General features: G+C 34.5%; 1 protein-coding gene across 1 annotated transcript in view; it reads left to right on the top strand.

Moving 5' to 3' along the window:
* Positions 1–8,961, top strand: part of LOC149578505 (peptidyl-prolyl cis-trans isomerase FKBP53-like) — a 51,096-nt gene extending 42,135 nt beyond the window's left edge. Inside the window, exons 5-10 of the mRNA XM_089829528.1 lie at positions 2,186–2,480; positions 2,568–2,871; positions 2,965–3,052; positions 8,190–8,231; positions 8,321–8,369; positions 8,485–8,961. Coding sequence (XP_089685654.1) covers positions 2,186–2,480; positions 2,568–2,871; positions 2,965–3,052; positions 8,190–8,231; positions 8,321–8,369; positions 8,485–8,563 — 857 coding nt within the window. The 3' untranslated portion in view covers positions 8,564–8,961. The remainder of the gene's footprint in view (positions 1–2,185; positions 2,481–2,567; positions 2,872–2,964; positions 3,053–8,189; positions 8,232–8,320; positions 8,370–8,484) is intronic.
* Positions 8,962–14,720: the final 5,759 nt, after the last annotated feature.

The following is a 14,720-nucleotide window of genomic DNA, read 5'->3' as shown; positions in this document are numbered from 1 at the left end:
AATATAGTTGAGTAGAAAAAATTGAAATGTGATTCACAAACCATAAGTTCAAACTTTAAACTTCATAACCATTACCAATGACCATTTAACAAATTAACTTAGTTCAAGATGCAAGATTCAAAATTCATTGTTCAAATATGAACATCATATATGATATATCATAAGGATGCTCATGTTGACAATGAGCTGAGTAGCATGAAACAGTGAAATGAAATAATGTATCGTAGCCATATCAAAGTGAGTACAATCAACAAAATGACAAAATGTCAATAATGAGAATGGAATCATCCCAAGTGCTCTTTAAGCATGCATAAAAAACAAATTAAAAAAGAAAAGAAAAGAATATTTTTTAAAAAACTATTTGGGCCATTCAGCCAGCCGCACCCAGCGAGCACCCTGGGAGCATCCCCACACCCGAGCACCCGTGATGCACCCGAGCACCTACCAACCACCTGGGTGCTCGACGGGTGCGGCCGAAGTGAGGCGGCGCATTTTCGGCCAGCGGGGGTACTCGAGTGTGTGCCACACCCACACTGGGTGCGTGTGCGCACCGGGTGCTTTAGGTTTTTGACTCGGGTGCACTGGTCCTGGGCTATCCCTCTGTTCCTATCCCAAAAATGCCGTAGAATTTGGCTACAAAGTAGATTAGCAAACAAAGCACAGGGAAAGCTGAAAGCAACCAACAGAAAAGCTACCAAAAAGACACCAAGGTTCTATTACTTGGTTTAGGGCAAGTCATGGAGGGTTTCTCCTTCAAGAATTGCATATGTTCCTTCAGAAAATCATCTTTCAGTTCTTCATTTCAAATTGCCTTCTTGATTTGGTTTTTGGAACATATTTTAGGGCTTGAGTCTTTATCTGTTCCTTATGTTAACAAAAAAACATTATCAGACTATTTTGGGAAGGAAGCTAAAATTTGCAGTAATCATCATCCATATTTTATAGGATTGCTTTCCCATTGTCTTCCAAGCTCCTATAGATAGCTATTGCAAATGGAAGTTATTCAATGTTTATGTAAAAGTAAAAGTAAAACCTCTCTTACCTAGCAAAATGAAGAAGATTTTTAATTTCTGCAGGAAATTTGGTGAGATTATTAAATTCTATATACCCAAATATTTAGAAAACATGTACCTCCAAGATTATTCCTTTGTTAGGTTCAAATCTACAAAAGAGGCAGTTTCATTCGTCGAAGGGCTTGACAAGATGATTTGGGAGGGCAAGGAACCTTCTACTTATCTTGGTCCTCCCTTCAAGACTTAGACATGTCTTATCACTCCCCTTTGGATTACCTCCTGCCGCTTACTCTTGATGATTGCCCATTGTATCGAGTGATTTAGGACAACCCTTGTATGTATTTGAAAAACTAGTTATAAAAAGATGTATGTTGATTACATTTCAAATTAAACTTTGGCAAATTAGTAAAATAGTAAATTTTCAAGGCTAAATACTATAGTTGTAAGTACTTGAATAATAAACAAAATTTGACAAATGAAAATGTTAAATTGGAGATTTCTATTTGTAGTGTCCTAAATTGTATACCTATACAACTGTTGACCTTAGTTAGACCTCATTTCAGTGCCCAAAATTTTCATGCTTGTTGTGCTTGATTCAACCTTGATTTCACGCATATTTTTTGTCCTATATCAAATTTGACCATCAACCCAAATGTGAGCATGAATTGGCCTGTATTAGATCTAACTGTTATAGATGAAAAGGTTGTGTGAGGAAGACGGTCTAACTATACCCTTACAGAAGATCAAAAGCTTGTGTTAATTGAAAAGCTTGTGTATATGATCTAACTGTGATAGACGAAAAGCTTGTGTATATGATCTAAATGTGGTAGATGGAAAGCTTGTGTTAGGAAGTTGATAAATCATAAAACTTAGTGAGAAATGTTATTGGCATCTAAGACAGTTGTGGGTTCACTTTTGTTTTGCAATGCTAGAAATGCAATTTCTTATTGCTGAGGTGCTTTTATCAACATTATTGTGTATACCTCAGTATTGCTTTTGTGGTCCTTTACTTTTATCAATATTACATATCTTTCTTAATCAATCCTACAAAGATGAGATATTGTATACATTTAAAATATTCTATTCTTTTTCCAGAATGAGTGATAAGCCTTTACCCTGGAAAGCGATTCCCTCAGGCATACTATTGACCTCCTTATTTTATTTTGTCTCAGTTAGAATTGAGGAGATAGAGGATGAAGAAATTTCAAAAGAGCACACTAAAGATACCATGAAAAAGAAAAAGAAAGACGAGGAGCAGCAGAAAGCAATATATGCAGTAAATGGGGCTATAGGTGACTCTAAATCCATCAGCAATGTCAACAAGAATGAATCGAATCAGAAACTGATTGAGGAGATAAATCACATATCTGAAAGTGAAGATGGAGACGGTTTTCCCATTCGAATGAAAAGGAAGAGAAATGAAAATAGCCAGGCAGAACCAGTGCCAAAAGCTCAAGTGATAGAAGGGTATACAAATGCTAATAATAAGTTTGATTTTTTTGTTGGTTTCAAATCAATTTAAGTTGCCTGATAGGTGAATTGATATCATTTCAGGAATTTTGTAGACGCAACTGATCCTTCTGAATTAACGGCTCCAGATGTTCCAGAAGAAGGTAAATTGTCCAAAAAGAAAAAGAAGAAGTTAAAAATGAAGGCTATCAAAAGTGAACTGGAAGGTATCAGTGAAAATGCCAACAATGGTTTATTGGAAGAGATTGAGAAAATGTCGGTACCATCAGACAAAATGGAAGAAGAGATGGAACGTGGTAACAATGTGAGGACCTTCCCCAATGGCCTTGTTATTGAGGAACTGTCAATGGGGAAGCCAGATGGCAAGAAGGCCGTTCCAGGAAATAAGGTATAAAATCCAAGTTTTGTGAAATATGTCATTGTCAATATGTTCCAACTTGTAGAAAGTACTACAATAACTGGCCTTTTTTTTCATGTTTAGGTGTCAGTGTATTATACAGGGAAGTTGAAGAAGAACGGGAAAATATTTGACTCCAATATTGGCAGGAAACCATTTAAATTTCGCTTAGGTGAGTAATCTTTTTTTCCTGAATTAATAATTTTGATAGTAGATATTGGTATCAAAGATTTGATTGTTGCAAGACTATTATTTGTTTTCTTTTAAGTCTTACTTGATTTGGTTAATATGCTGTTAATTGGTGTCTAGTCTACTGTGAATGTTTTACCATTAGAGAAAACTCATAGAGAAAAGTTTGTGCATTTGAATATGTTGAATAGGCCTAGGTAAATTTAGTAATTAGTAAATTACTACACTGTTAAGGGGACTTCAGAAACTTGTATTTGCATTGCTGCCAATCCCCTATGCGTGCTTCCTATTCTTCCAACTTATGTCACCATATTCATGTTAGTGTTTGGCAGAGATATAATGTCCCCTTTCTGAAATAAGATTTAATAACAAGTAAAAATTAAATTAAACTAAAAAGCAAATACATAAATAATTAATATTTGTGATATTACTATCATGAAATGTGGGTCAATGAGCTGACTCAGAAATTACACAGTTAAATCTTATTACTAATATCACATTTATGTGGAAAATATTTCCTGCTTTCAATAAAATATAATATAATATAATCACAATTAAATTTTAATCAAAGATCAAGAGATTAGTAATGAGGAGTTGTGTCTCCTCCAAAATAAAATATAAAAGAGAGAATAGTTTGTTTGAATTTGGATATGTAGGAGAAAGAAAAAGGGATGTGTGGAAATTAAAGAACGATTGGAAATAGAAGAAAGGAATGGGATGAAAATAACAAAGGGACTCTTTCAAAGTGCATCAATGATGAAAGGTTGCAAGTCTTGCAAAGCGTTGTAGTTATGAAGGGTTGCCACTCTTAGAAAGGGTGGTAATTATGAAGGGTTGTGACTGTTCAGAGAGGGACAATTATTAAGGGCTGTGACTCTTTCAAAGGTTAAAAAATGAGGAAGGGTTGTGATTGTTCCAATGAGTAGTAATTGGGAAAGGTTGTGACCATTGCAAAGTGCAGCCATAATGTAGAGGTGTGGCTCTTCCTCACATTGGAAGATATTAAAAAGGTTAGGGTTCCATTGAGCACAACCAAAGGCAATCAATTTTGGCGAATAATACATTTTTCTCAAAAGCAACAATGAAAAATGATGACTCATTTCTTATGACGTGGTGACCCTTTCACTGATAAACTATAAAGGAGATTTCATTCCAAGCATTGAATGATTTTTCAATCATCATCCTTCATCCATCAATCATTAAATTCCCAGGAAATCAAACAGCAAGGTCAAACAAACAATCATAAATCCACATCTATCTTTACTCTATGTTGAGAGTAAGAAGACATACTATTCAACTATCAGACATTATCTATCAAATCAACATTATTTCAATCATCCACCAATATATCAAGCTAGTGAACATTATGTCAGCACTCCTCAGTCATCTATTCGTGATTACTTAATCATAACTCACCAACCCCTTGAATCATCAAATCAAAGGAATTCATTCAATCAATCAATCATTCATTCAATGAGCGGAAAAGGCAGCAGAAATACATAAAATAAGCAGCAGAGATAATAATGAAATCACAGTATTGCATTTACAGTAGAACAAGTTGTAATAACACCTTCAGTCATAGTGGTATGAAGGAATAATTGTAGTCCTTGTGCATAATTGAATGGGATGTGAATGCCAATATATTTCACAGACATCATCTTTAATATATCTATATGCTAGTAAATGCATATTTATATCTATACAATTGACAATATCATATGCTTATAACCAGTGTAACCCGGAGACTCGCACCCCCCTCCCAAACCTTGAAGTACCCGTCCTCGAGATGTCCTTGCACCGGGCACTTGAGTACCCAAGCACCCCCACCTCCGCCATTCCACAACCAGGCTGCTGCTGGGATGTGTACTTGAATTTCTATTTGAATTTTGATTTTTGAATGTTATTATTGGATATGTAATATGTTACTATGTTGAATGTCAATGGTTCTACTTCATGTTGACATTTTGCTATGTTCAAGTATTTTAGTTTGATATGTTCAAGTGAACTACTGAAGCTTCATTTCATAACTAGCATTTCAAGTTCTATATGTATACTATACAACACTCCTCTCTAGCCTGTCGTCCCCTTGCCGCTGTCCCCTGACCATCCCCCCACCATCTTGAAAATGAGACCCATTTTCCCCGCGTCTCGAAAACTCGCCCCGGCGTCTTGCCATCCCGAAGTACCCCTGTACTGGTGTAACACTGCTTATAACTAAGTTGCCGATTTGGGGACGGATTTGGGTTTCGGGTTTGGGTTCCTAGGTTCGGGCAAAATATTTTTCCCCATTTGGGTTCGTGGGTGGGTTTGTGACTCTCTCTCTCTCTCTCTCTCTCTCTCTCTCCATATATATATATATATATATGCAAAAAAAAGAAAAAAGGAGAAACATGCATAATTGTAAAAATAACTTACTAATTCATTTCATTGTACAAATATATCAATGGTACTTGATCACTGATCAATGCCAAATGTCAAAGATAAACATTAAATACTCACTCATTAATCTATGTTCATGATTGTAAAGAAAATCAATCATTGAATTACTAAATAGCAAAATGAAATTTCAAAACATAAACTAGTTCATAGATTGATAGATAAATAAAGTTTTAAACATAATGAGATATGACAAATGTTTAATGCCCTTCAAGGGTCAAACGGTTTTTTTTAATGTTTTTAAAGTCACTTTTTTGGCCCCACAGGCCGCGGGTATGTGTGGATTCCCTTGGGTCTGTCCAGATTCGCTCAGGTTCACGGTGGGTTTGGGCAGGGTCCTTGTTGGGGAATGTGGTTCCACCCGGGTCCGTGCTTGGTAGTCCCCTACATGGACCCTGCTTGGACCTGAAGTGGACTTGGTTCGAATCCGGACCTGAGCTCTAGGATCCAAACTCGACTTCTTATGCTTATAATAATCAGCCATATTAAGCAATGCTTATATAAACATAAGCAATTAAATGCATGTTTATATATATACAATTGGCAATATCATAGACCTACAACAATCAACCATATTAGGGAAAGGAAAGAAAGTGCAAGGAGGGTAACTTTTGAGGCCTCACTAGGTAAACCACCTCATGAGATCGGTTAAGGACTGCATGAGGCCAATGGGGGACAAGGATTCCGCTCTTGGCCTAGGGTTGTGTTAAGGGCACCCTATTGCAATCTTCCCTCTCAACCTATATGGGTTGGTTATTGAGGTGACCAAGAAAGGGATCCTCAACCATAAAAGAGAAGAGGAGAACAACATGATGAAGGGGAAGATTGTACAAGCTCCACTAGGTATGCTGCCTAATGAGCACGGCTGTCCGCATGAGGCCAACAGGGGATAATGTTTCCACTTTTAGGCCCAGGGCTGGAGAAATTTAGGACATCTCAAGTCCCTCCTATTTCAATTCTCATTATGGTTAAGCCCACGAGATTTATGTGCTAGAAGTGTATTTCTCTCTTAATTGTAGAAATAGATGTATTACATGTATTATAATCATATTATTATCTAATTTGGTTCCCCAAAAGAAGCTTATCTCATCTTATTCTCTGGTGGGTATTATATCTTTAACTATATTTGGCTGTTTTTTTGTTTTTAGATTTGTGAATTTAGGGTGAAAAGGAAGGTGATCCCAGAAAGGGACATTGTGAGTTGTTTCAAACTTCAAAGTGTTGATCCTGCCAACCTGTAGGGTAAAGATAAATCAATAAATGCGTTCTAATCATCAAGAAGAGTCTAATGATGCATATATTGGTGTGTATGCTTTGTGTTTACATATTTTCATGTGTATACTTTGTGTATGCTTTATGTCTTCATATGTTCATGTGTATACCTCGTGCTTTCAAGTGTATACTCCATGTTTGGTTCTATATTTTGGTTGAGCTAGAATAAGACGAAGTATAGTGAGCCCAAAAATATGCGTTAGGTCATAGCTTCTCAATTTTCAATACTTTGGTTAATATTAGAGTTGTACAACATAAGCTATTCATATTGGTGCTTTCAAGTGTATGCTCCATGTTTGGTTCTATATTTTGGTAGAGCTAGAATGAGACGAAGTATAGTGAGCCCAAAATTATGAATTGACATCATAGCTTCTCAATTTTCAATGCTTTGGTTAATATTAGAGTTGTACAACATAAGCTATTCATATTCAACGATTTCAGTAAATTTGGCATTGCTTGGGGACAAGCAATTTTGGTAAGGGTGGACATTAAACATCAAGGCTTAACACTAAACCAACACTCCTGCATGCTGCACTTCAGATCTTCAGAATGAACAAGAAAGCTTCCAATACATTTTTACTCTGAAAAAGTCTAACTGAAAATATAGTAAAATAAAAAATCCTAACGCCTTTTTTCATTTTTGTACAAGTTTTAAGACGAATACAAAATAATTTTCTGGTTTTCTACAAATTCGCTTCATGAACCATATGACATTGCTTCTAACTGCATGGGGTTCTTTTAGGATAGTTAATGAAATGATACGAACAAGTATGCAATTATCTATTCTCCTAAACTTATGGTTCTTACATTTGCTAAGTTTTATGGAGTCATTTATAGGATTTTGTTGCTTTTGAGATAGCACAGCTCAATGGAAATAATGTTTATGAAGGGATTGACTAGAATTTCCCCCCTCCCACCACCCCCCCACAAAAAAAATTATGATTGACTTTGCATTTCTCAACATTCTAGGAATAAGAACAAAAAAAAATAGCTTTACAATTTGAAAGATTCATAGGTTGTTTATTGCACATGTTATGGTGATCAAACTGCCACACAGAAGCAGTTTGAGAGCATCTCATTTAAATCCATTTGCTGATGCACTGGGGAGCAGCATAGCTGATCCAATTTATGGTTCAATATGCGGGATTGCAAGGCAATTATTAAGTGACCCTGTGAATGTTTGATATGTTTGTGTTTGTAACTTCTGGAATCTGTACTGAATATGCTGGCCCAATGAGTTAAGTCTTTAGGAGCCCATTTGCAATCCGTGGGTCCTGCTTGGATAATTTGTAGAGACCTCAATTTGGCTTTTCTTTGCAGTTGCCAAAGGTAAAATTTACATCCACTTGTTTAGGTGCATGCACTCAAGGATTTACATTCTTGTAACACTATTGCTTTTGATATTTTTTCAGGAGTGGGAGATGTGATAAGTGGATGGGATGTTGGTGTTAAGGGTAAGTTCAGTACTGCATTTATCTTCTTCATTCTAGTTAGCAAATTACTTTGTCACAGTCAAGCAAATTATTTTTGTGTCCATTGGCAGGAATGCGTGTTGGCGACAAAAGAAGACTCACTATACCTCCAGCAATGGGGTATGGAAGACTCCATTTACTTTGGATATTTTCTGTTGTATTTTATACTGCATAACTTTTGCTGGGATAGGGAAATGTAAAGAAACTTGGTCTGAGTATTTTCTGCATCATGCAGGTATGGAGCAGCAGGAGCAGGTGAAATACCAGGAAATGCCTGGCTAGTTTTTGATGTAGAGTTGGTGAATGTCAGGTGAAATTCTGAGGTTATGCATGGCCAATTTTTGATGTAGGGTTGGTGAATGCCAAGTGAAATTCTGAGGCAATTATGGCGGATAATTTTTTTGTAGAATAGGCATGATTCAGATATAGGCAGCATACATTGAAATATATATTTTTGGGTTAATTTTCCTCTGCTTTTCCCTCTCGAAGAGACCTCTTCTGTAATATGATATGTATTCGCAGTGTCGTCTCTCTAGATTAAGGTTGATCGAATCTATTATATTTTGGAGCATTTATACCTTGTTTTTGTAAGGTTAGATTTTTTTTTCCTCTCATCATACTGTCATCTTCAATACTTAAAATTGAATTCCAAATTAATTGTAAAAATGTGAGGTGTTTTTCATTGAATCAGAATTTTACGGCTTTTACTCAACTACCATCCAGTCATTTGACTGCTACGAGTTTACATATCCATTACTAGTGCACATAATAAAATTAATACATCATGACTGGGAGTGGAAAACAAACACTATTACGTTCAAAGACCAGGGACACAAAATTGGGGATAGATAGCGACAATTTCTCCATCCATAAAACATTGTGCAAAGCACACTTCATTCTGAAGTGACCGGTGGTTTTGCCAATGTTTTCTGTTGTAGACACAAAATGTTAATAATTTAGTTCGTACCATATTCATAAAGGAGCAATTTTTCGTGATGTGATTCGCTAAATTTTTGTTGAGTTTTCTTTTGCAGACACAAAATGGAATATTTTACATCATACCATATTCATAATACCATTGACACCCAATGAGCAATTTCTCTTTGAAATGATTAGATGACTTGTTCTATTGTGGTTTTGTATTATTTCCTTTTGCAGACACAATTATGATACTCGAGTGTGTACCATTAGAACATTGAGAACAAATGAGCAATTTTCCTTTGAAGTTATTAGCAGACGTGGTTCAATTATTGTTTTCTCTTATAGCAGTTACAAAATGGTAGTCTTTAAGTTCTTACCATATGCATAAAACACTTGACACACAATGCTTAATTTTTCTTTGCAGTGATTAGCAGAATTGTTCAATTGTTAACTTTTTATAAGTGCTTCTGTATTTTAGGGTGTGTGGCAAGCTATTTAGGATGGATATGAAAGTATCGAAAAATGACATTTAACAGACCATACTTGGTTATACTTGAATCGAAGGACATGGATGGACAGTAGTATACAATGCCATTAATTGTTTGATGATGCATGAAAAATGTCCAATAATATGGTGGTGTTTAATGACAGGTATTTTAAAAAATGATCAATGTTACTTTATGGTTTTGAATGTCTTTTTTTGAATTAATATTTTGAGTAGTGTAAATGGTTTCTTTTGAATTAATTTATATTAAATCACTAATTTGATTTAACAATATTGTAAATTTGTAAATTTGTGAATTGCAGTAAGCTATTGTTTCATTTCGATAGTAGACATTGATTTTGGATTGCACCTTGGTATGATACTTTTTAGGATATTTAATTTAATAAATCTCATGGAAAACCTTGTGGATTTTTAAGATGAAGTGATATTAACCTACCCATCCATAACCGTCATGTTCCATAACTACAATCATTTTCTTTGCATCTAGAGATATATTATAATTTGTTGTGCCAAAAGGTTAAGAAGGATAAAAGGTTGATGCCCAAATATTATTTTATTAATATGTAATGAGAAAATACAAATTCAAACTTTGTTCAATGCAGGCATTGGCAGGGAAATAAAATAAAGAAAACCTTTGGTCTAGTCTAGGACTCATGTAGTCCGTAATACAACTACAAATTACATGTCATTTTGAAGAATTATCTCACTTGGCTGTCCATTTTCATTTGGCTAGATGTTTACAACAAAGGAACATCTTATAGGTTTACCATTTGATAACACAACATTAAAAACATGATAAGCTACACTGCCTCCTTTCTCAGGTCATTTCTTCATCAATGTTAGAACCAAAATAATCCATCTCTTGCTTCCCAATGAAGCTTTATTTATCTAGATATTTGCATCCAAATTTCTCTACAACACTTGACCCATAGATTAATGTTGAAGTTAATCTGGTATGATTACAAAAAGAAATATACTTTTACCTTACTACCTTTGATTCTTGAATTAAAGTCTTGAAATATCATATTAATTCATATATAAATAATTGTTATTAATTAATATCATTAGTAAGATCAAAATGTATTGATGAAAAAAAACTCTAATTAATCCATTCCTTTTATTAAATGAAGTCATTGACTAGGGTAGATTAAAATATCTAGAATATAACTATTTATATATACACCATTTGTGTCCATATACACATTTGGCAAATTCAAATACTTCTTATGTAAAATGAGAACATAGCTTTAGTGATGGATATTTAAATAATAGAATGCAAAATTACCCAACTTTCATAGCCATAGAAGTAATTTTCTTGCAAAATGAGTTTATACTAGCTAGTTATCCTAACTTAATAATTGACAATACCCTAGTTATCCTTTCCAGAGGGATCTAGGTGGCTATGAAGTTGAAATAAACACTTATTGAGAACATAAAAAGATTTACCCACCCTTGTTAGAATTGATATCGCAAGATTTCAAATTAATCACTTTTGTGAAAGGAAGCAAATCCATACATGATATGTTAAAGTATGCTAATGTATTAATATGAAGTCTAGTTGAGAAAAATACAAGGTAAAAACAAAGCGATAACTTGTCTAAATTAATATAACTATGCCATGCTAAGTCGTTTTGAGCTAACAAAATTGAAAAACCCTAAGCTGCTAAGAGTATTTAAAGCCTCATCGAAGAGGAGCCTAAAACTTGTCAGAGGAAGAGTGAGCAAAATGATTGTATGTTTTAAGAGGTAAGCCTTTACCTTATAAATTCCTTAACCAAAGTTATATTACATTAGTTCTAGTTTCAAGACAACTATGAAATATAACTAAGTTTAAAATTTATAATGCCATTGTCTTATAGAAATTATACCACCAGTTTTAATTGCAAAAATATTTTTTCTAAAGGATACCCAACTCTCATTAGCCATGTATGTGAACAACCTCCCTAAGATCCTTAATGCCACTAGTATTGGTTGCATCTTGAGCCACAACCTTAGCTTCAAAATACTCCTCCAACCAATTCTTATCATTGAGAGTTATTACCTCAAAGAAAGTCATTAGGAACTTCATGTTTCTTTTAATGACTGGTCGTTGCGCCCAAAAACACTCCATATCTTTCGAGAAAAGGATTAGATAGGTAGTAACTAGGTGATTTCAAATCATTAAGACTCCATAACTTCATGGTCATGGGATAGTTATGTTATTCCTTATGTTAACGATGACCCTATATGGATCTATCAAAATTTCCTCAATTTAGAGCTCCTTGCAAAGCCTTGCTATATTATCTTTGTTATTAAGCATGCATGGTGATGGCTATAGACATCACAAGAATGTTAGGATTAGCATGAACTGGTCCTTACAATTTTTGAATGGATCCCCTAGACTCTTTAGGATTGCTTTCTATATAGCCCTATTTTTAACAACAACTATATGTCAAATCCTATCCATAGCTGCCTCATTATTGGAAGAAATCTATCTATTTTAGCCCAAATTTAAAGCATCTCTAGCAGTGCAAACTTGCATTTTCATACACAACGACCTAGGACTTTTTCCCCAATTTCATGTAGAGGATAAACAAGTTAGGGAGGAGCTTGTTCACAACAACATTAACACAAAATCTAGCAAATATAAGTCTTGATTTTTGTAGAGTAATTGTGTTAGTTGACACATAATGACCAAAGGAGTTACCAATCCATTTATAAGCTTTTTCATCCCAAAATTCACTTGGGAGACCAAGCAATCTTACTAACATAATTATGTGGTAAGATCAAAGCCAAACCTCCAGTTAGCCAAAGATAGATTGTGCTTCCCATAAGAACACGTGCTTCAGAGGACCATCACCAAATCTTTAGCCGTAGTAAACTTAAATAGCAAGATGCCACTTGAATATAAATAGGACACTCCCTTTTAGCTTCCATCTTTGAATACACCACTTGTGGACTGTTAGAAAGGTTAATCTTTCCTTGGATGTATTTAATTGGGATATTCCAAGGATCCCTAAATGTAGTTTGTCCTATTGTACACATGTGGAGGACATGTCATTATTTGTCCTTTATTCCACATGTGAGGACAACTCATTTTTATAATTCCTTTATTAAAGAATTTAGTTTATCCTCCTTAAGAGAATCTTGACACTTTGCACACACCTATTATGAATGTGACATTCATAGAAATGGGAGTTACACATGCGAACACATGCAACTCCTTTCTCATCTCTTTAGAAGAGATGCTCCTCTTTCTTTCTTCTCTACACATCACTTTGATGTTATTGTATTGAGCTATTTTGCCTCAACACACACACTCTCTCTTCTCTAGGCATTTGCCTTCATTCATAATACTCACAAGGGGTTTTCTTTGCTTTTCCCTTATAAATTCTTGTCTCCATTGTTGAACCATCTTGGTGTATGCTCTTGGATTTTGCTTATCTCATGGTAACATTGTTTCACACTTAACTTACTTGAATTGTTTTCGTTCCTTGCTCTATCTTTTCGTTTCTTACATGGTATTAGAGCTTGGTTACAAATCCTTGTTTTAAGTTTTGTGTTGAAGGTTGCCATTCATTGGAGCACACCTTATTTGGAGATGCTATTGAGAGAAGAAGTTTGTGTTGTTTTTGCTCATCCTAACATCTTGTGTGTGTAGGTTTTATTTTATCATCTTTTATCATTTTTTTTCTAACCCTCTTTGGAAGGCTTGCTACCAAAGAGTTTTCCTATCAAAATTTTTAATTTTTTTTTGCTCTTGTTTTGGAAGGCGTGTCGCCAAAACAAATACATAGCACTCATTTATTATAATTGTGCAATTTTTTAATTTTAAAATATTCTCTATATTTATTCTAGTGTATGTGGAAGAGTAGCATTTAATTGTGTAATCTTGTAGATTAATTATCATCATTTAATTAAAAAATTTGTAGGGTATACCTAAATAATCTTAAGAGTGTTTTTTTCTTTTTTTTATCATTCATACAATAATTTCAAATCTATTTATCTTTTTGAAATTTTAAATTTTCCCCCATTTTTTTAATCTAAAATTCTTCCTAATTTGTTTTAACTTTAAAATAGATTTTAATCTATTTTTTATATATATATTTTTTGAAATTATATATTTTAAATTTATGAGATCTTAAATAATTTTTTTTGCATCTCATTTCCAATTCTATCTTCCCTTTTTCGATTCTCTTTCTTTTTTGTATTCCCTCTCCTTTTTGCATCTTTCCTTGTTTTTCTGCGGGTACCTTTTGTCTTCAGCAGCCTTTATATTCTTCTCATACAGAGGTGACGATCTACAGTGCCACGGGGAATCTTACCTAGGGTTTCCTTTGCCTGCATTTTTTTAATTAAGGGTTTTGTATATCGAAGTTCTTTTTGGGTTACCATTATACCAAGTGATATTGGGAGTTTTTTTGTCTTTGGAGGCTTGTTTTCTTGCAGCTATTTTTCATTTCGTCTGCCGTTCTTGACCTAGCTCACCTACTCTCTATCGTTTCTCTCATGGTATAATTGTTTCTTTTTTGGTGGTCAGCTCCGATTTCCTCCTGCTATGGCTTGAGTGTTTTGTTTATAACATTTTTCTTCTGCCGTTCCACATTGGTTTGTTGAGTCTGTCTCTTGCTACATCTGTTTCTGTGCATGAGTCTTAATCTGTAGCGTGAGCCATAATTTTCTCCTCTGCTCCTCCCTTGTTCACATTTTTTTTGCTGCCCTGGATGGTTATTTAGTAGATTTTATTCCTTTCGTTGGCAGATCCATTATTGTTTTGGCTTGTCTCTTATTCAAATCCGCGACCTCCCACATCATGTTTGATTGCTTTGGTAGTTGTGGGATTTTTTAAACGCTCAATCGTGATGCGTGCCGAGGATTTTTTTCCTCTATTTCCTTTTGTTTAACGCTCAAACCCTTCATTTTGCAGCGGTCGCATTAATTAAAACTTGTGAGTACATTTTTTTTTTAATAACATTTTTCTCATTTCTTTTTTTTATCATTTCCTCTTTGTATTGGCGAATATTCGTGTGAGATTCGCATTCTTTTCATAACTTTTAATAGCTTTG

The sequence above is a fragment of the Cupressus sempervirens genome, chromosome 1, assembly GCF_028749045.1.
Source record: "Cupressus sempervirens isolate cs-2001-9-10 chromosome 1, ASM2874904v1, whole genome shotgun sequence".
Taxonomy (NCBI): domain Eukaryota; kingdom Viridiplantae; phylum Streptophyta; class Pinopsida; order Cupressales; family Cupressaceae; genus Cupressus; species Cupressus sempervirens.
This window is presented reverse-complemented; position numbering and strand designations above follow the sequence as displayed.